The sequence below is a fragment of the Mesocricetus auratus genome, unplaced genomic scaffold, assembly GCF_017639785.1.
Source record: "Mesocricetus auratus isolate SY011 unplaced genomic scaffold, BCM_Maur_2.0 Super-Scaffold_100011, whole genome shotgun sequence".
Classification (NCBI taxonomy): Eukaryota; Metazoa; Chordata; class Mammalia; order Rodentia; family Cricetidae; genus Mesocricetus; species Mesocricetus auratus.
Genome location: NW_024429195.1, coordinates 76632041 through 76652310, shown reverse-complemented (window position 1 = coordinate 76652310; position 20270 = coordinate 76632041). Strand labels below are relative to the sequence as shown.

General features: G+C 44.5%; 1 protein-coding gene and 1 non-coding gene across 3 annotated transcripts; both read right to left on the bottom strand.

Moving 5' to 3' along the window:
* Positions 1–12108: 12108 nt before the first annotated feature.
* Positions 12109–19576, bottom strand: Slc25a3 (solute carrier family 25 member 3). Of its 2 annotated transcripts, none has more exons than XM_040755065.1 (8): positions 19440–19576; positions 19062–19210; positions 17861–17985; positions 14965–15144; positions 13880–14061; positions 13228–13400; positions 12530–12640; positions 12109–12448 (listed from the first exon to the last, which is right to left on the bottom strand). In XM_040755065.1, the coding sequence occupies exons 2-8, from the start codon at positions 19204–19206 to the stop codon at positions 12288–12290; spliced, it is 1077 nt and encodes a 358-aa protein (XP_040610999.1). In that variant the 5' UTR covers positions 19207–19210; positions 19440–19576; the 3' UTR covers positions 12109–12287. The 2 variants fall into 2 exon arrangements, with proteins under 2 accessions (XP_040610999.1, XP_040611000.1); XM_040755066.1 differs by lacking the exon at positions 17861–17985 and adding an exon at positions 17565–17686 and having other exon boundaries at positions 19440–19575.
* On the bottom strand, positions 13470–13714 carry LOC121143385. The gene has a single exon (XR_005880588.1). It is a non-coding gene; the product is annotated as a small nucleolar RNA SNORA53 (small nucleolar RNA).
* Positions 19577–20270: the final 694 nt, after the last annotated feature.

The window sequence follows — 20270 nt, the reverse complement described above, 5'->3', positions numbered from 1 at the left end:
TGCTTCTGGACCTCACACTTCTGCTGGTTATGCCTTTCCTGCCTGGATAGACTGCACCCTCAGATCGTGAGCCAAAATAAACTGCCTTCCCTTTTTGTCAGGTTCTTTTGTCACAGCAGTCAAAGGAGTAACTGACCCTGCCCACCAGCAATGAGAAGCTGGACAGGGTAAGCTCTGACCCTTGCCTCTCTGGCAGCCAGGAAGCATATGTGTGGTTGGGACCCTTGCTGAAGAACTCCCCTCAGGGATCACACACATTACCCAATCAGAGGAAAAGAAACTAGAAAGGTGACAGCCAGGAAAACAATCTGGTAACAGTGAGTTCTTCCTAGTTCAGGAGATAAGGAAAGGGACAATAGTACCCTAGTGTGAACGGCTGTATAAGAAATACCAAGAGGTACAGTGGTTTCTCAACCTGTGGCTCGCAACCCCTTTGGTTGTATGTCACATATTTATGATTAATTACAGCAGCAAAACTACAATTATGAAGTAGCAATGAAACGCTTTTATGGTTGGGGTCAAAGCATAGGAGAACCCCTGAGCTAGAGGGATGGGGAAAGGAACATTGCTGTTATAGTGTGAACTGCCATGAAAGAAACACCAAGGGGGGCTGGAGAGATGGCTCAGAGGTTAAGAGCACTGGCTGCTCTCCCAGAGGTCCTGAGTTCGATTCCCAGCACCCACGTGGTGGCTCACAACTATCCCGCAGTGAGATCTGGTGCCCTCTTCTGGCCTGCAGGGACCCATGCAGAAAAGAAAAGAAAAGAAAAGAAAAGAAAAGAAAAGAAAAGAAAAGAAAAGAAAAGAAAAGAAAAGAAAAGAGAAAAGAAACACCAAGGGTCTGGAGAGATGGTTCAATGGTAAAAACACCAGCTGCCCTTCCAGAGGACTCCAGGTTTAATTCCTAGTTCCCACCTGGCTGTTCACAACTCACTGCCTGTCACTCCAGTTCCTGGGCAGCTGAGTCTCTCTTCCAGCCTCAGACACACATTCAGAGAAAAATACCCATACACATAAAAGAAATAATAATAAAATAATTGTAAAAAATAAGAAATAGCTGGACATTGGCACACACCTTTAATCCCAGCACTCAGGAGGCAGAAGCAGGTGGATCTCTGTGAGTTCAAGGCCAGCCTCGTCTACAGAGCGAGTTCCAGGACAGACACCAAAAAAATACAGAGAAACCCTGTCTCTAAAAACAAAAAAACAAAAACAAAAAAAGTCCCAAGGCAAAAGATAGATAAAGAGAAACCGGTTAATTTAAGCTAAAAGAGCTGGCCACAAAAGAGCTAAGGTAAGGCAAAGCATTAAAAAATAGTAAGTCAGTCGGTCTTCTCTCTATCAGAAGCAGCCCTTCGTACCTCCAGGACAGACAACCCTTCCCCTTCTCCTTGTCCTCTGTCGCCTGTCTTTGTGAGTTATTCCCTGACCTTGTCATCTTATTTGTGCTGAGAACCTGGTCTTGAGTGTCTTGTGCTAATACTGGTCCCTTCAGCGTGGGAGCAGGAAGGCTAGGGAAGGACAATGGTTAGAGGAGGAAATGAGGGTGACAGGCTAATGATGTTAATAATAATAATAATAATAGTAATAATAATAGGAGGAGGGGGACGAGAAGAAGAAGAGATAGTTTAGTTACAGTTTTCCTTGCTGCCAATTTTTTTTTAAAAACTTACAAAAGAGATGTAAAGTTTATAAGGTTGAGAGACATAAAAGCTTAAGTTGTTTAAGAAAACGTTTAAAGGTCTAAAAAGATATTTTCAGACTGGTAATACAAGTTGTGACAGAAAATGGCTTAGTTACAAAACTTTGGGCTCATCAAGATGAGATAGATAAAGCCGGGCATTGGTGGAGCATGCCTTTAATTCCAGCACTCGGGAGGCAGAGGCAGGCGGATCTCTGTGAGTTCGAGGCCAGCCTGGTCTACAAAGTGAGTTCCAGGACAGCCTCCAAAGCCACAGAAAAACCCTGTCTCGAAAAAAACAAACAAACAAAAAAAAAAGATGAGATAGATAATAGAGTATTTTCTCCAAATTTGCCAAAGACAAATGGACTGGATACTGTAAATGTAATTCTTACCTGATAATTGTTCTTATTGTATATAGTTTTACTGTGTTAGAGTTAAAACCTTTCCTTTTTATTACACAAAAAGGAGATGTGGGAAATTCAGTCACACTGTGAGCCCCGTTTTTGTGCTTGTATTAATTAAATAAAAATCAACCGTGGGGTGGGGGAAGATGGAGAGACTGGCTGCTCTTCCAGATGTCCTGAGTTCAATTCCCAGCACCCACATGGTGGCTCACAGCCATCTATGAGATCTACTGCCCCCTTCTGGCCTGCAGGTGTACATGCAGAGCATTGTATACATAAAAAACAAGTAAATCTTTAAAAAATAAGTCAACCTTGGGTCAGAAGGTGGAGCTAGCAACTAGTTGACAGAAAGCAATCATAGAGAGTCCTATGGATTGTGGAAGGCAGGTAGAGAGACACACAGGAAGTAGGAAGGAGGGACTTTGAGTGTAGCAGTCTTTGGGGCAGTAAAGAGGGAAGGTCAGCTATTTGCTCCTTAACCTCTCTGAGCTAGCAGGTTTTCACCCCAGCCTCTGACTCCAAAGTCTTAATTGATCAACAAAACAATAGAGATTTAGTTAAAAGCTGCATTAGTGGCAGCAGCAGGAGGTAAATCTGCGGGATATAAAAGTTCTGCCAGATCTCTGCTGAGAAGCAGGCTGTAACTGCAGAGTTGCAATTACTGCCTGAAACAGCAGTGCATTCAGGTGCAACTGCTGGCCAACGGAGGGAAAACAACATGTAATACACAGTGAGATCCTATCTCAAAACAGAACAAAGAACAACAAAAATAAACAAGTCTCTCAGGCTTGGCAACATGGCAGCATGAGTTATAGGAGGCCTTTTCTCATAAAAAGATAATCAGGTCCAACCAAATGGCTTAGTAGTAGACACCTGCCACTGAGCCTGATGACTGAGTTCAATCCCCAGGACTTACTTGGACATAAAACAAAAATAAAACATTTAAAGAAAAAAAAAAGAGCCAGGCGTTGGTGGCACACGCCTTTAATCCCAGCACCCGGGAGGCAGAGGCAGGCGGATCTCTGAGAGTTCGAGGCCAGCCTGGTCTACAAGAGCAAGTTCCAGGACAGCCTCCAAAACAATACAGAGAAACCCTGTCTCAAAAAGCCAAGAAAAAAAGAAAGTTGGGCTGGAGAGATGACTCAGAGGTTAAGAGCACTGGCTGTTCTTCCAGAGGTTCTGAGTTCAATTCCCAGCAACCACATGGTGGCTCACAGCCATCTATAATGAGATATGGTGCCTCTTCTGGCCTGCAGGTATACATGCAGGCAGAACATTGTATACATAATAAATAAATAAATATTTTTCCTTTTTTTTTTTTTTTGGTTTTTCGAGACAGGGTTTCTCTGTATTTTTTTGGAGGTTGTCCTGGAACTCGCTCTGTAGACCAGGCTGGGATTAAAGGCGTGCACCACCAATGCCCAGCTCCCCTTCCTTTTTTCTAAAGATGGAGTTTCTGTGTCACTCTGGCTATCATGAAACTCTCTGTAGACCAGGTTAGCTTCAAATTCAGAGATTTGCCTGCCTCTGCCTCCTGAGTGCCAAGTGCTGGGATTAAAGAGTGCACCAACACTACTTGGCTTGAGTAAATAAATCTAACAAAACAAAACAAATGAAATAAGAATAGAGAAAAAAAGTTGGCATTTTAATACTTGTTTTTATCTTCCCCTTGTAACCACCCTCCCCCTCCTCATTGTTCTTTCCCAAACCAACTCAAGCAGGCACTCCTATAACCCAAGGACTGCTCCTATCAGGGCAACAAATAGGCAAAGGTAGCCTCACACCTCTCCTCCTCCTTCCCCCAACTCATCCCCAGCTCTGTAGCAGAAACCTGTTGTGGTCTTACTTTCCTCTCTGACCCCAAGGCATAGCAAATATCTTCTCCATCCTTCCTACCCCCAACTCTCCTAGCAGCCTAGCCTCCAGGAACACTGTAAGCACACCGACTTAGCAGGCCGGGAAAACAAGCAACACAATCACCATGTGATCCACAAATCCAGGGAGGAAACAGAAAGCAAGGAACAAATCACCCACCCAACAAAGACAGCTCCAGAAACCAGCACATAAATCCATGATCATGCCAAGCCTAGATGCCTAGATGCCTGAGAAAAAACACAATTGATTGAAGATGGTGGTAGGCTCCAGTACCCACGCGCCCCTCTGAGGCCCTGAGAGATCAATGGAGGCTACACAGGGAAACTGGGTGGTCAAGGATGCGTCTGCAGTGTGAGCATTATATCCAGAACTAAAAATAAGGCAGGTTGCTGCTTTGCATTCAATACAGTTGACTGCACCTTAAGCAATTGCTGTACCAACCAGCAATTGCAACTTAGCAGCCACCAGCATGGGCCCACAGCCAGGCGGGAGTTCTGTTCCCTCGGGCACTGGCTGTATCACAGCAGCTTAAGGAAACTTTATCTAAATCTCCATCCTTCTATCAAACTCAGGACTCAGCTAACTTAGGCTGAATAACAAGTAGCTGACCTTCTCTCTTGCTCCTGTCTCCTGACACAGGGGTGTCCTGCTCAGCCCCCACTAAAGAACCCTTGCTACACCTAGTTCCTCCCTGTCAACTTCCTGTCAGCTACTTGCTGACTCAACCTCCTGACCCTGGGATTAATTTTATTTAATCAGACAAGTGTACTACACCTTTACACAGTTAAAATGATATTCCACAACAGCAGGTCTTATTGGTCGTGGCCTGAGTGCTGACAGAGTGGTGGGCTGACAGGGGTGACTGATGTACAGCAGCCTGGAGCTGGAGCAGGTACTGCTCCAGGATATGCTGCCTAAAGGTCCAGTCACCCTGGCCCGAGCAAAAAGATATCAGAGAATGGTTCTCCTCCAAAGACTTCAATGGCCCATGTGTCGCACCTGCTGTGCAGCCTGCATCCGAGAATGTAGCGAGATGGTCGGGATAGATGACACAGAGACCGTTCGGTTGCTTTAAGAAAACTTTATGCTTCCCAAGTCAGCTTAGGAGGAGACCCCAAGTCCGCTTAGGAGAGAAGTCTCTCCAAGAAAAAATGCTTCCCTTTTTAAGGACTTCTGCCATCCATCTACATACAATTCTCCAACAACTCTCCCAGACTTCTCACCCTCCTGGCTGGTGGTTTAATCTCCGGCCCCAGAATGGGGAGAAACAGCAGGGGGAACAGGAAGGAACATCTAGCCGTAGGGGGTGTCAAAGTCATGGTGTTTCAGTGAGCAAGCCCTTATCTGAGCCCTATCAAGAGCTTTATAGCACTGAATTGTTTTCAGTAAACATTATCTCACAGCTGCCTGCTCCCAGGCCGAAGGGGAGAAGGGGAAGTGGTTTCTGCTCAAGGTCTGGTGTCCCCACACCCATGTGGCCGTCAGAGACCATGTTGATGTCCACAATCCCTGCTGCTGCCACCTGCTATGGGTGAGGAAGCTTCTTTGGCAGTGGTGTTGATGACTGCAGACTCATAACTGAGAATGACAGACATTGAAGGCTTCTGTGATAACCTCCCCTGTCCCCCCAAAAAAACAGTCCAGATAGGAAACCATTGAAGAGAGTCCTTAAAAGTTGTGATAAAGATGCTGAAGTAGCTCCTCACAGTTGATGGCTTCTGGTGGGAGGGTGAGGAAGGACTCAGTTCCTTGACTTTGCTCCAGTGAGTACACAGACAATATAAATTGGATTTTTTTTCCTTTTGGGGGAGTTGGTCTGGGAAGAATGGAAAGTGAGGATGATTGGGGTGCATTACATGAAATTCCCAAATAATTAATAAAAATATTGTTTGGGGGGGGAAAGCACAATTAATAGGCCAGGGTAATATATCTCCACCAGAGTCCAGCTATCCTACCAAAGCAGGGAGGGGAAGGGGAGAAACAGTAGCGGGAGAAACTTCTGGAAAAGACAACTGGAATTGAGGAGCTTTTGGGGGATGATATGGAAACCTAGTGCAGCAGAAACCTTAAAATATATGAAGGTGATCCTCATGAGGTATCCTAATAATGGGGGAGACAGAGATTCAACTGGCCATCTCTTGTTACCAAACAAGACTTCCAGTAGCCGGACTAGGTTGCATTCTAGGGGCGGGGTTCACATGAAAATCTTCACACACCCAGGCTGTTGCTAAGACAAGGCTGATCTCTGCAAACTGACAGCGGAGCCCTATGGCCAAGGACAATACCCACAAACTCATTGAACATCGAGAAGTCCAGCTGGTGTCTACACAGAGCCTTCACCCTTACATTTTAGTGCCTTTGGTCATGGAAGGTATTCAGCAGGCTACCAAAAAAGAGATGTAAACACCAAGCCAGTCACAAGACCTTTGACCCACCTACAAAATATGTGAGGGCAATGGCAGCACAGAACTTGGGGGAGTAGCCACCAATGTCTGATTTAATGTCAGGTCCACTCCATGAGACTGCTTGAGTGGCCAAGATCCAGACACTAGGTAGCCCAGAGACCTAGGGTAAAACCAAGCATTACTGACTTAAAAAAAGAAAAAGAAGCTGGGCGTTGGTGGCGCACGCCTTTAATTCCAGCACTCGGATGGCAGAGGCAGGCGGATCTCTGTGAGTTCGAGGCCAGCCTGGTCTACAAAGTGAGTTCCAGGACAGCCTCCAAAGCCACAGAGAAACCCTGTCTCGAAAAACCAAAAAAAAAAAAAAGAAAGAAAGAAAGAAAGAAAAAAAGAAAAGAAAGGAAGGAAAGTATCAATAGCTGGGTGGTGGTCTGCCTTTAATCCCAGCACTCGGGAGGCAGAGGCAGGCGGATCTCTGTGAGTTCGAGATCAGCACTAGTTCCAAGACAACCTCCGAAGCCACAGAGAAACCCTGTCTCGAAAAACCAAAGGAAAAAAAAAAATAAGAGAGCAAAGTATCAATAAAATGACTCCCAATGATATTCTGCTATACTCATAGATAGGTGCCTTACTCAGCCATCATCAGAAATGCTTCCTCTGGCAGCAGATGAGAGCAGATGCAGTGACCCACAGCCAGTCTAAAGGAGAGGTCTCCATCAAATCCCTCCCAGGAGCTCAGGGAACCACTTGGAAGAGAAGGCAGAAAGCATGAGAGGACACCAAGGAGAACAAGGCCTGAATCAACTAAGCAAGGTTCATATGAACTCAGAGACGGAAGCCACAAGCACAGGGCTGCAACACAAGTAATAGAAGACCTAGAGACTGATATTAGGGTTCAAGCTTCAAGCTGAAGATCAGAGAAGCAAAGCAGTCAAGCCTCTAGCTCCTACCTCTACCTCAGACTGAAATGGCAATCCTGTCTCCACCAAACTGGACTGCTGCCTCTCCTCAACGTGATTGGAGACAAATTCTCAAGAGACCCTTTGCTTCTTCTTTCTACCTCTCAAACCCTGGGATTAAAGGCGTGTGATCCCAAGCATTGAGATCACCTTTGTGTGAGCTGTATCTTTTTAGGACTGGATCAATTTCATGTAGCTCAGTATGGCCTTGAGCTAACAGAGATCTGTCTGCCTGTCTCCTGAGTCCTCCGATTAAAGGTGTGTGCCATCACCACCTAGCTCTACGATGTATCACCACTGCCTGACTCTGTAGCTTATGACTAGCTTGGCTTTCTGTACCCTTAGGCAAGCTTTAAAAAATCATATCTCACCACACAGGGCCTGCATGGGCCTGCATCATGCTCTCTGCATATATTACAGCTTCCAGTTTAGTATTATTGTAGAACTCCTGACTGTGAGACAGAGTAGGTTTGATTCCTGTGCCTGGTCTTGGAACTCTTTTCCTCCTGTTGGTCAACTTTGATGATGGTTCTTGCTCTTTTATTTTGTCATGTTTAGTTGTGATGAAAATGGCCTCCATGGGCTCATAGGGAGTGGCACTATAAGAAGTGTGGCTTTGTTGGAAGAAAAGTGTTACTGGGGATGGGCTTTGAGGTCTCAGAACCTCAAGTGAGGTCCTGTTTTCTCTTCCTACTGCCTGCCAATCTAGATGTAGAACTCTCAACTACTTCTCCAACACCATGTCTGCCTGTGTGCCTGTAAGCCAGCCCCAGTCAAATGTTTTTTCTTGTAAGAGTTGCCATGGTCATGGTGTCTCTTCACAGCAATAGAACTTTGACTAAGATGGTTATTTCTTAGAAGCCTGTTCCTTTCCAAAGCGAGACAAAGGGCATGATCTGGAGGTGAGGTAGAAACTGGAAGTGAGGAAGGGGATACTATAATCAGTGTATATATGAGAAAAGAGTGTTAACTACCTTTTGTGACAAGTAAGAGACAATGAAAACCTTCAGATCTAGTTCCTATCAGAAAATAAAATTATTGTAGAGATGGCCTTTTTTTCACTTGTCTACTTTTTTTTTTAAAAGATTTATTTGTTTATTATGAACACAACATCTTGCCTCCATGTATGTCTGCATACACCTGATCTCATTACAGATGGTTGTGAGCCACCATGTGGTTGCTGGGAATTGAACTCAGGACCTCTGGAAGGGCAGTCAGTGCTCTTAACCTCTGAGCCATCTCTCCAGCCCCACTTGTCTACTTTTTAAACGTTTTACTGGCATATATTCATAATGAAAGGAATACAAAAGTGGGTTATAGAAACATTCCATTCAGGTTTACCATGTACTCTGGCTATATTTACCAATACCCTCCTGATGATTCTTTCCCTTTCTGTGGCATGTCCTTTCTTAAACAATTCAAATCAAGCCAGATGTACAGTCAATAAAACCAGCGACAGTTTATCCACGAGTGGTGAGCAGACAGACAAGTCTTTTTTTTTTTTTTTTTTTTTGGTTTTTCGAGACAGGGTTTATCTGTAGCTTTGGAGGCTGTCCTGGAACTCACTTTGTAGACCAGGCTGGCCTCGAACTCACAGAGATCCGCCTGCCTCTGCCTCCCAAGTGCTGGGATTAAAGGCGTGCGCCATCACCGCCCGGCGACAGACAAGTCTTAACACTGACTAGCAAGTGCCTGGTAGTGAGGTTGGGTTTTGGAATAGTACTGCCTCTCAAATTGATTATGTTCCATCTTCAACTCACTGCATCCCTCAATGCAATTTCTACACCCGATTTCTACACCAATCCTGTCCAGTATTAGACAGGAACTGTATTTTATGTAGAAGATCCACCCAAACTTCATTTAGTATATTCGAACTTTATTGTGACTGTTGCATGCATAGCACCTGACAGTCTAAGCACACTCCTTTAATGCGATCAGTGGGAAGGCAGAGGCCAGCATGGTCTACAAAACAAGTACTAAGACAGCCAGGGCTGTTAAGCCGAGAAACCCTGTCTTGGGGCAAAAAAAAAAGGAAACTGTTAACATTGCTACACTATAGGTACTTGCCAAGTCACATTAGAGGCATCTGTTCTCAACCTGTAGGACATGACTCCAAACTCAGGGGTCATCGCCTTTAGAAAACAGATGTTGCAGCTCATAATAGTAGCAAAATTAGCTATGAAATAGCAACAAAAACAACCGTTGGGAGTCACACAACATGATGAACTGTATTAACCTAAGAAAGCTAACTTATTAATATATATTTGATATTTCAGAAAAAGCACAATACTCAACTGTGAAATATAGATTCCTCTAAATTTAAAATCAGTTTGTTTCTTGCCTTGAGGGTGGTGGCACACACCTTTAGTAACCAGCCTTTTTTTTTTTTGGTTTTTCAAGTCAGAGTTTCTCTGTGGCTTTGGACTAGCTTTTATAGACCAGGCTGGTCACAGAGATACGGTGACCTGACAATCTTAGGTACATCCTCATGGATGTTCTCTAAAGAACTGACACTAGGCATGTGATTAAATGTTTAAAAAAAATCTCCAACATATGTATTAAGTCACTAGATTTGTATAATTGTTATTAGTACACCTGCAATCACAGGTTCTAAGTAGCCTAGACTGGCCTCAAACTAGCAATCCATCAGCTTCTATCTCCCAAGTGCTGGGATCACAGGCCCACACCATTTAACAGTATTTATTTAATCATTTATTAATTTATTTATTGAGACAGGGTTTCTCTGTAGCTTTAGAGCTAGCTCTGTAGACCAGGCAGGCCTCAAATTCAGAGATCTGCCTCCCAAGTGTTGGAATTAAAGGCTTGCACCACCACCACCCAGCCATTGAATAAATTTTCAAGTAGACTTTTACTTGGATCTTGACGAACAAATGCATGTGTAGTGATCAGAAATGGCTCTGAACCCTCTAACTGGAGTGAGCCATTCCCAACAGCTTGAACACAGCATACTTTGTACCCATACCACAAATAAAACCTGATTTTGAATCCTACATCTGGCAATAAAAATGCTTCCATAATGGTTAATTGTGTACCCTCAATAGTTTTAGGTCCTTTATCTATTTTGGTTTGGCTGTACGAATCTACTTCTATTTCCAAGCCCACTTGTTCTTATATTCTGGCAGATTACCCCAACCCCCAGCAAGAAATTCAGTCTCAGGCAAGGAATGTTAGTACACACCTTCCAACAACAGCCCTCAAAAAAAAAAAAAAAAAACAGATCTGTCAAATCAAGACCAGCTAGAATATATGGAGAACCTTTCTCAAAAAAATTCGGGCTGGGTGTTGGTGGCACATGCCTTTAATCCCAGCACTCAAGAGTCAGAGGCAAGCAGATCTCTTTGAGTTTTGAGACCAGCCTGGTCTACAAGAACTAGTTCCAGGACAGCCTCCATAGCCACAAAGAAACTCAAAAACAAAAAAATCCTTCGGGTTACACTTTCCTCTTATCTGGGATTTGTCAGCAGTGGAAGTTTTGACTGAAGGTCACGACCTAAATCAGCTCCATGTTTGCCTGTACGGGAAATCTCAAATGCCACCAAACCCAGCTGCCCTGGAACCACCATTCTAGGTAGTTACTAATAACTGGAAGGAAACCTTTTAGCCCAGGGGAATTAAAAGCTGAAGACCCAGAGCAGAGCTTCAAAATGCTTGAGACTTTGCGCCATAATTTGGGTTTTGTGACATAGCAGTAATGAATGCATACTGCCTATGCTAAGCATCACATGACTATGTGGCTAGACCCAGAAAACACCCAAGTTTCACACTTAGTAACCCTTCACTCCTCCCTTCAGAAAGGTATAAGGTGATTACAAAGGTAACTAACTAGATGCCTGGCTCCTACATTAGTTCGATGTTCTTAGAAAACAATTATAATGCAAGCATTTCTATCAAAATTCTTGCAGAAGCAAGCTGTAGTGGATCTTATCTGTAATCCCAGAAAACTGTGACAAAAGGATCACCTGACTGGCCTCATTGTAGTTAAGTTCCAGACCAGACCAGAAGCCACAGATACAAAAGTGAGAATTTTGTCTCAAAACAGAATTCTCCCCCAACCCACACACATTTTATAAAAAGACTGTCAGCCCTCTCCAAATAAGCAAGGGCTTCAAGGCAAAACTGTAATCAGGATAACAGAAATCAGGTTTTTTTTTTTTTTGGTTTTTCGAGACAGGGTTTCTCTGTGGCTTTGGAGGCCAACGCCCGGCTCAGAAATCAGTTTTTGTGTTTCTGAATAAAACAAAGCAGGTTACCTTAGGATTTTTTTTCAAAAAAATCCTGTTTTGTTCCTTAACTATCATCCTAAGAATTAGCCTAATCTGGGTAACCTTTTACAAATAAGGATCAATAAACTCACTAGGCATTGAAAACTGGACAGGAGACAAAAATTTGCCATGGCAAAATTAGCCTGTAAAAATAAAACCATAAACGAGTGTTTATCCATATTTAATAAACCATGTTTTGAAAAGTTAAGATTATTTTCTAATACAGGGCCTCCTTGAGTAAAGGGACAATTTAGGAATAATACCAATGGTTAGTTTACATTTTCTCCTGGGAGATATCTTAATTCTTCCAACTATTTTATGACTAAATCTTTTTTTTTGTTCTTGTTGGGTTTCTCTGTGTAGCTTTTGGAGCCTATCCTGGAACTTGCTCTGTAGGCCAGGCTGGCCTTGAACTCACCTGCCTCTGCTGGGATTAAAGGCGTGCACCACCACCACCCAGCCTCAACACTAGTTTTTAAAAAAACACACTCAGAGACATCATGAGTGGATGGGTTTTTATTTAGCAGTAAGTTTGAAACTCTTGCTTTAAGCAAGGGTACCACAGTAATTATACCAGGAACAGACAATTTCCCACAATGTCAGATATATAAAAGTTCCTTTGCACTTTCTTCAACACTGATCAACAAGCAGATTCAGTCCATGTTACTTTGATGTACTAGTTACTCAGCTAACCCAAGCTTCTTCTTCAGAGAGGCTGGCATCTCAGGTGGAGGAGGGCGAGGGAGCCTGAAATAGACCTTCACGGAGTCATAGATGAACCACTGTAGTGCAGTCAAAGTGCCGATCATGATGATTCGGGCAAAGAGGCCCTTCCACACACCTGGTTCAGAGAGGAAACGTCAATGGAAGGAGACCGTCTACCCAAGTGGCACTTTTTCTCCATGGGGAAAGCCTGTCTTACCTCTAAAGCCGAGTCTCTGCAGGACCTGAGAAGCAGTGCTACCCTTCTCTTTATTCAGTACAGAGACCACAGAATCAGCAGGGTGAGAAACAATTGCACAGAAGACTCCAGCTGAAGGGGGGACGGAGAGATAGAGGGGGAAAAAAAAAACAAGATAAATTCACAGTGATAAGTCCTGCTTCACTCAAGCCTCCCAAATGCTAGGTTTACAGACGTGTCATCACACGGGCTTCTCTACTTCTACTATTTAAATCTTTAAACTGCATTTTAACCTTTGCAACTTTTCTTCATAAAGGAACTGATAACGGGGCTGGGCATTGGTGGCGCACGCCTTTAATCCCAGCACTCGGATGGCAGAGGCAGGCGGATCTCTGTGAGTTCGAGGCCAGCCTGGTCTACAGAGCGAGTTCCAGGACAGCCTCCAAAGCCACAGAGAAACCCTGTCTCGAAAAACCAAAAAAAAAAAAAAAAAAAAAAAAAAAAGGAACTGATAACAGAAGTGACGCAATTTGCCCCTAACTTCATGAACAAGCGTGCTCTAAATTAATGCCAGCACTTGGGAGGCAGAGGCAGGTGGATCTCTGAGTTCAAAACCATCTTGGTCTACATAGTGAGTTCCAGGACAGACACAGACAGGGTTATATAGGGAGACCCTGCCTATAGCTAAGTATATAACTAAGTATATAAGTAAGTCCTACCTATGTAACCGGCCACAAATGTCACAACCAGCTGCTCTGGCTTCGAACATTCACTTCGGGGCTTAGGAACCACAAATTTGTACAATGCTTCAACAGTACGTTCAAAGCAGGCAAACTTCATCATGGTGTATGGAATCTGTCTCATCCACAGAGGAGCAACACCCTTGTAGAACCTGGGAAATTAGAACACTAGTTTACATAGGTGCTAAATTAATCTAGCAGAGATTTCCATTAGCTACACAAGTGTCCGCACACCAGTCGAGTCCTGACGGTAACATATGACAGGATAATGCAAGTCATTTCCATCAGAACCAAAGACTAACATGCAGGTATATTAATCTCACATGCCAATGACTCAAGCACCTTCGACTATACAACCAACAAAGTTGCTGGATGCTTCTTGGACTGGAACTACAAGAAACAAGAAGTTTACAAGTAGAACTCAATTCAAGATTCATCCACAAAGGTGGATCTAAGGAAGCATGTTGGTATATGTAACATGCAAATTACCTGTCAACACTATTAGAAGTGTTATAACAAGCCCAACCCACCTAAGTCAATAGATACTTAAGCAAGTATCAACTCATTTTCAGACTGACAAATGGGCTTGACTTTCTCCCCAATGGCTAGTTTCAGGAAAATGCTCACTTACGCATTTAAGCCTTCTTCTTTATACATTTTGGGAACAGCTTCTCTCAATGTGTTGGCATAGCCAGGCTGGGTTTGAATTCGAACTTTAGCAGCTTCCATAGGAGCCAGGGCAATGTCAGCAAAGAACTCAGCACTGGCAGAGGCAGCTAAATACAGTGATGTGCGCCACAGATAGGTGTTTTCCTAAAATATCAAAACACAAACAGATGTGAACTGCTGTTATACTGGCTATTTCAATGTACCTTCCATGACAACACAACTACAGATACTTCAAAGATATTCCTCCCCCTTTTTTTGGTTTAAGACAAACTTCATCATTCTATCCCAGTTTAAATATACCCGTTTCTGACCCCTGAATGACAGGAAAACAGATATATACTACCCTTACCTGACTTGTCTGAACTATTCTTTTTTTTTTGGTTTCTTTGACACAGGGTTTCTCTGGGTAGCCTGGGCTATCCTGGAACTCATGTTGTAGACCAGGCTGGCCTTGAACTTACTGCCTGGCTATCTGAACTATTCTTATTACACAGTCCATGAATAACACACAGTATCAGGCCGGGCAGTGATGGCACACACCTTTAATCCCAGCACTCGGGAGGCAGAGGCAGGCGGATCTCTGTGAGTTCGAGGCCGGGCTGGACCGACAGCCTCCAAAACAATACAGAGAAACCCCTGTCTCCTAAAACCAAAACACAAAACAAAACAAAAAACAGTATCAGAATGAATTTATACTGTCTCAGTCTCGTGAACTAAATGTTTAACCATAATACAATGTACATGGTCTGAATACCTATGTGACACACAGCTAATTCTATACTACATAAAAGAAACCCCTGACCCTTCCTTACACTAACACACACATCAGCCATACTTACTTAGAAATTCAACATAGTACACTAAGAAGAACAGAAATTTTATGGAATACATTTTGTTTCTCATCTATCTCTATGACTTGAGACGGGCTGCTCTCTATTTCTGGGGCCATGTCTTCAGCTACAAAGCAAGATAAGTCAAATAAAAAACACAAGATCCTTTTTGATCCCAAACTCTTGGAACTTTCAGTTTCAAAGTGAAATCCCATACCTCACCAAGCATGTTGCTGTATAAGGCTTTGAAGACTTCATAAAAGCCAAACTTGCAGAGCCCTTGCATGGAATAGCCAATAAAAGTCGGGGCCCATCCTTTAGCCAAACCACGAACACCATCTTCTTTCAGTGTAACGGAGAATCCATTAAATATGCCCTTGTACTTCTGAGGGTCCACCTTTAAAAAGAGAAAGGTTAATAAAATGCAAAGAGCTATGTTAATCTAGCTATGTAGTGTTTTCTATTTGCAAGTTCTCTACAATGAATTTTATAAAAAAAATAAAACTTTAAACCCAACACTCTGGAGGCAGAGGCAGGTTCGAAGACAGCCTGGTCTACAGAGCTAGTTCCAGGACAGCTAAGGCTGTCACACAGAGAGAGGAACCCTGTCTCAAAATAAACAAACACACAAAAGAGGGTATGTACCAGTTCTTAGTTTAATATAAACAAACTAAACACCTATGACCTTTACAAATCTGTGGTGTGTGTACATGCATGGAGAGGCCAGAGTCCATGCTGGGAGCATCTCTACCTTGGGATCTTCACCACTGTACCTGTATCTCAGGCTAGCTGGCCAGCAAACCCCAGGGACTCTCTGTATTCTTTCTGGTGCTGGCATAATAGCCATGCCCAACTTTTAGATAGATACTTGGGAATATCACCTAAATTCTTCACACTAGCTACTCTACCAACTAAGCCATTTCCCCAGCCAAACTGGGATAGCCTGAGTAGTTAAAATAGGTTCTCTATCCTGGGCTGGCTGGCTTCAAACTCATAGTTATTCTTCTACCTCTGCCTAAGTGCTGGATTATAAGCATGAGCCACCATGTCCCAGGCTCTACCTAGGATTGCTTTTGTAAGTAGAAATAATTTCTACATCATTGTCTAGTGTCCTTTAAATTATACTTAACTCTTGGATAGGCAAAACTATAAAATTCCAACAACAAAAAATAAAACCATTCTCACTACCTTTTTCTTTTTTGAGACAGGGTCTCTCTCACTATATAGCCCAGGCTGGCATCAAACTCTGTAGATCAAGCTAGCCTTGAACTCACCCGCCTCTGCTGGAATTAAAGGCATGTACCACCACACCTAACACACTAACTTTTAAACAACTTAACACTATTGCCTAAATATGTAGCATATGCTATACTGTGAACCTTTGTGAACATTAGGTAATCAAACTATAATTTTTAGAGGTACAACATTCAAAAATCCCTTTTACTTCAGAAATTATATTCACTCCCAAAGACATGCATGTTTCAGAGAAGCTACAATTCACATCTATTCACTTAATAACCAATAGGGGAAGGGGAGCTTATCTCACTATTTCTGCCAGTACTAGAAGGGTTGGTATACATCACCTTCCTCTCTCTCCCTCCTAATATTTCACCTTCCTTTCTCTTTTAGGTAAGGAGACTTCTAATCCTGTTTGGGACAAATAAATTTTTAATGTTTGATTACTTTTAATAGTTAATAAGATATTCAAATAATAAAAATATTCCCACAAAATTTTCCTATAAAGACAGTAAGAGCTTCTTTGAGAAATCAACATGTTCTTTGCCTTGGCCTATCAATATTTAGGGACAGGAAGTTACTTCACATAACATGACAGATGAAGATTGATTGCCCATTCTGATATATAAAATATTAAGCTAGTAGACCTTGAAGACCTCTGCCCAGAACTAAATACTGCATTTAAGATGCACTTACAGTAAGAGAGGAAACAATTAGCAACCTCCCCTCATGTGTGAGGGGCACATTCAAAGGAAACTGGAGAGACGGCTCAGGGCTAAGAGTTTGTGTTGCTCTTCCAGCAGAGTTCAGTTCCCAGCTGTACATGTTGTACAACTCACAACCACTGCCAACTCCAGCTCCGAGACATGACACCCTCTTCTCAACCCCTTGTTCATCCACATACTTAAACATTTTTAAAAGAAAATTCAAAGGAACTGAGATTCTTTTCCCTGACTCTAGCAGCTGTGATGCCTTCATTTCTCATTGGTGAAGCTGGGAATTGGGGCTGGCGAGACAGCTCCACAGTTAGCTAAGGGTCTGGGTTTGATTCTCAGCACCCATGGCAGCTCACAACCATCTGTAACTCAGGCTCCAGGACTCACATGCCCTCCTCCGGCCTCCTTGGCCATCAGGCAGGCATGCGGCACGGCACATAAGCACACCTGTAGGCAAAGCAGCCATACAGACACAGTAAAGTAGGTCTGAGACTACAGCTCGGGGCTGAGGGTGGCCCTAGCACACACTCAAGTCCTTGGCTCCATCTCCAGCACAATATGTAACACGGGAAAAATTAGGCCATCAGTTTGAGAGGATGGGAGTGGGAGGGGTTGTTGGGACCAAGAAAAAGGGAAGTGACATATTTTAGTTTAAAACAATTTTCAATACAAAACACACCCAGGCCAGTAAGATGGCAGGTGCTTGCCAGCAAGCCTGACAACCTGGAACAAGTAAGTTGCAAGTGACGTAAACAGAGAACCAGTTCCCAAAGGTTGTCGTTTACCCCCATACACACCCACCCACATACAAAAATTACTATAACACTATTAAAATAAGAATAAAACCACTCAAGCCAATACAAACCTGCATGCGGCATTTTACTAAATCCAGGGGAACAACAGCAGTGTGTGTCAGCCCACAACTTAAGACCCCACCAAAGCCACACAGTGCATAATACTTCATGGAGCCAAATTCACAACTGTATTCTGTAATAAGACAAGACACACCGTGCATTTTAATATAAACACATATTAGTGCTCATCAACTTACCTCCTGGGTTGTTAGGATTCCATACACCTACATCTTGTTAGTAGTAGTCTATATCTTTCAACTAAGCAACCATGCTTCAGCAATGCTTCAGTCCAGCATGCAACACAAACCTGCATTCTGCATTTAACCAGATCTAGAGGAACCAACGCTGTATGTGTTGTGCCACAGCTAATTATTCCTCCAACTCCACAAAGGAGAAAGAATCTGCCAGATCCATACTCACAACTATACTGCTCTGTTTGATTGAAGAAAAAAATCAATTATCTCTTCAGCGACTGGGAAATCCAGGGGAATAGAAGAAAATCCTATATCCTTTTGAAGCAGTACTATATGACTACTATGCAGCTTTGAATGCCAGTTAGTTAGAAAGATGAATTCTTATACATGGTAAACTACAAGAAAGTCACTGTCAAATCAGATCACTTAAAAATTAGGACGTGTATCTGTGAGATATCAACTGCCTCTTAATTTGACTTATCTAAAACTTCCTGTGCTGTTTAACTTCAACTAAATGCAGTTGCTATGAGAACCAAGGACAAATCAAAAGCAACACTTAACATGTACAAAGTCTGCTGACTTAACGTTTACCCACTTATGAACCCCATATGCCAAATTCCTGCAGTCAAAAACATTAAACATTTGCTTTAGCTTCTTAAATCAGAGAAAAATGATAGGAAATAAATCGGAAAAGTGGAAGTACTTTTTTCAGTTCACACCTAAGGCACAACTAAATTAAATCAACCACCTCGAATCTCAGAATAGAACCTCCCAGGGACGCCCACCTCTTATAATCTGCAAGTCACCTCATCACCAGTAGCAGCAAAAACAAGAGACCCCCCACCCATCACCTCACACACAATCCAACGAAGAGGACCTCATATTAGCGAACAAAATAATTGGAAAATATTATCACAAAGGAGTCTTTTTCCAGAGGTGGGGAAAACTAACTGAGAGGCAAACCAAATAAAAGGTTACGGAGTTGCAACTGTGGCTGCCCAGTAGACTTGGCTGCCCAAGCGGGCTCACGGGGGTGATAAAGGAGTTGGTCATCGCCTCTGCCTCTACTCCCTCGGGGACACAGAGGTCACTGAGTGGCGCTGGGCCTGGGCCCTTCCACGCCCTTGAGGGAGGAGGGCCAAGGATCCGACAGCGGCCTAGGGCGTCGGAGCTGACATCCCAGGGTCAGCGACAGAGACCGGGCGGTCCTACGAGCCGGGGCCGGCGCGCCCACCCGCTGCCCCGGCCTGGGAGGCAGAGCGCCCCGGGGGCACCGTGGGCCCAGCGCTCGCACGGGGCAGGGTGTGACCTCACCTTCCACAGCGGCGGCGGCCAGGTGGCGGGAACGCTGGGGCTGGCCCGGGGGGCTGCGGGGCCCCGAGAGGCCATCGTGCACCAGCTGCAGGTGCGGCGCGTTGAAGGGGTTCGCCCGGGCCAGGTGCGCCACGGACGAGAACATCCTCCTGCGGGGAAGAGGGAGGGATGGAGGGAGGAGGTGAGACACCCGGCCGGCACCCGGGCCATGTAGCCAGAGCCCCGCGAGACGCGCCCGGCTCGGCGCCCTTGAGGAGGTCACAGCTCCTTCCCCAGGGACGCCGCGCCTGGCCGGGCCCACCGCCAAGGCGGCGGCCACCAGGGACCCAGGGCCCCGCGCCCCGCACCCTCCGCGGCCAGGCCCCGGCGCACACTTGCCTAAGATGGCGAACACCCAACCGCTCGCTCGGCAAGGCTGCGGCTCACAGAGGCCGAATGTCCTCCCCGCCCGAAGATCTGTGCCCTTCGCGAGGCGTCACCGTGACGCACGCGCGGCGTCACTGCGCCAGGAGCCGCTCATTGGCGGAGAGGAACGCGGGGCCCGAGCGTCATCGCGTCCTCCTAGCAACCTTATCCCCGCCTCCGTCCATCCCCCGGCTCTTCCGGCTCTACCCGTGCGCCGGAGGATTCGTACTGCGCAGGCGCACATTCCGAGCCATGCCTTTTTTTTTTTTTTTTTGTAAGTGTGTAATCTTGGCCTTGGCCTGGCAGGTGACCTACCCACTTTGTCCGGTCACCTTCAGGTATTTCTCCTTGGCGTCAGAAATTTTTACTTGTCTCGAAGTGATTGCTGGCATAAACTTTTTAAAGCAGGAATTTGTAAGTGATACATTAAATTTTGAAGCTAGGCCATCACTGCAAGATCTTATCGTGTCTCAATTCCTGCCTTCATCGTACGTTTTATAAAAAATTCCACTCACTGACTTTAGACATAGGCCTGTCTAAATTTTCTACCAGGTTCTGGTGGAAAGAATGTGCAGGAAGAACTCAGGCACTACACAAGACAGCTTCTGCCTCACCGTATCCCACGGAAACAATCCATAGATGCTTCATTCCTGGAGGCTCAGGGATGCGCGCTGGAATGACAGTAACTGACAGATAATGTGTACTTTTAGAGCCGGGCGTTGGTGGCGCACGCCTTTAATCTCAGCACTCGGGAGGCAGAAGCAGGCGGATCTCTGTGAGTTCAAGGCCGGGCTGGACCGACAG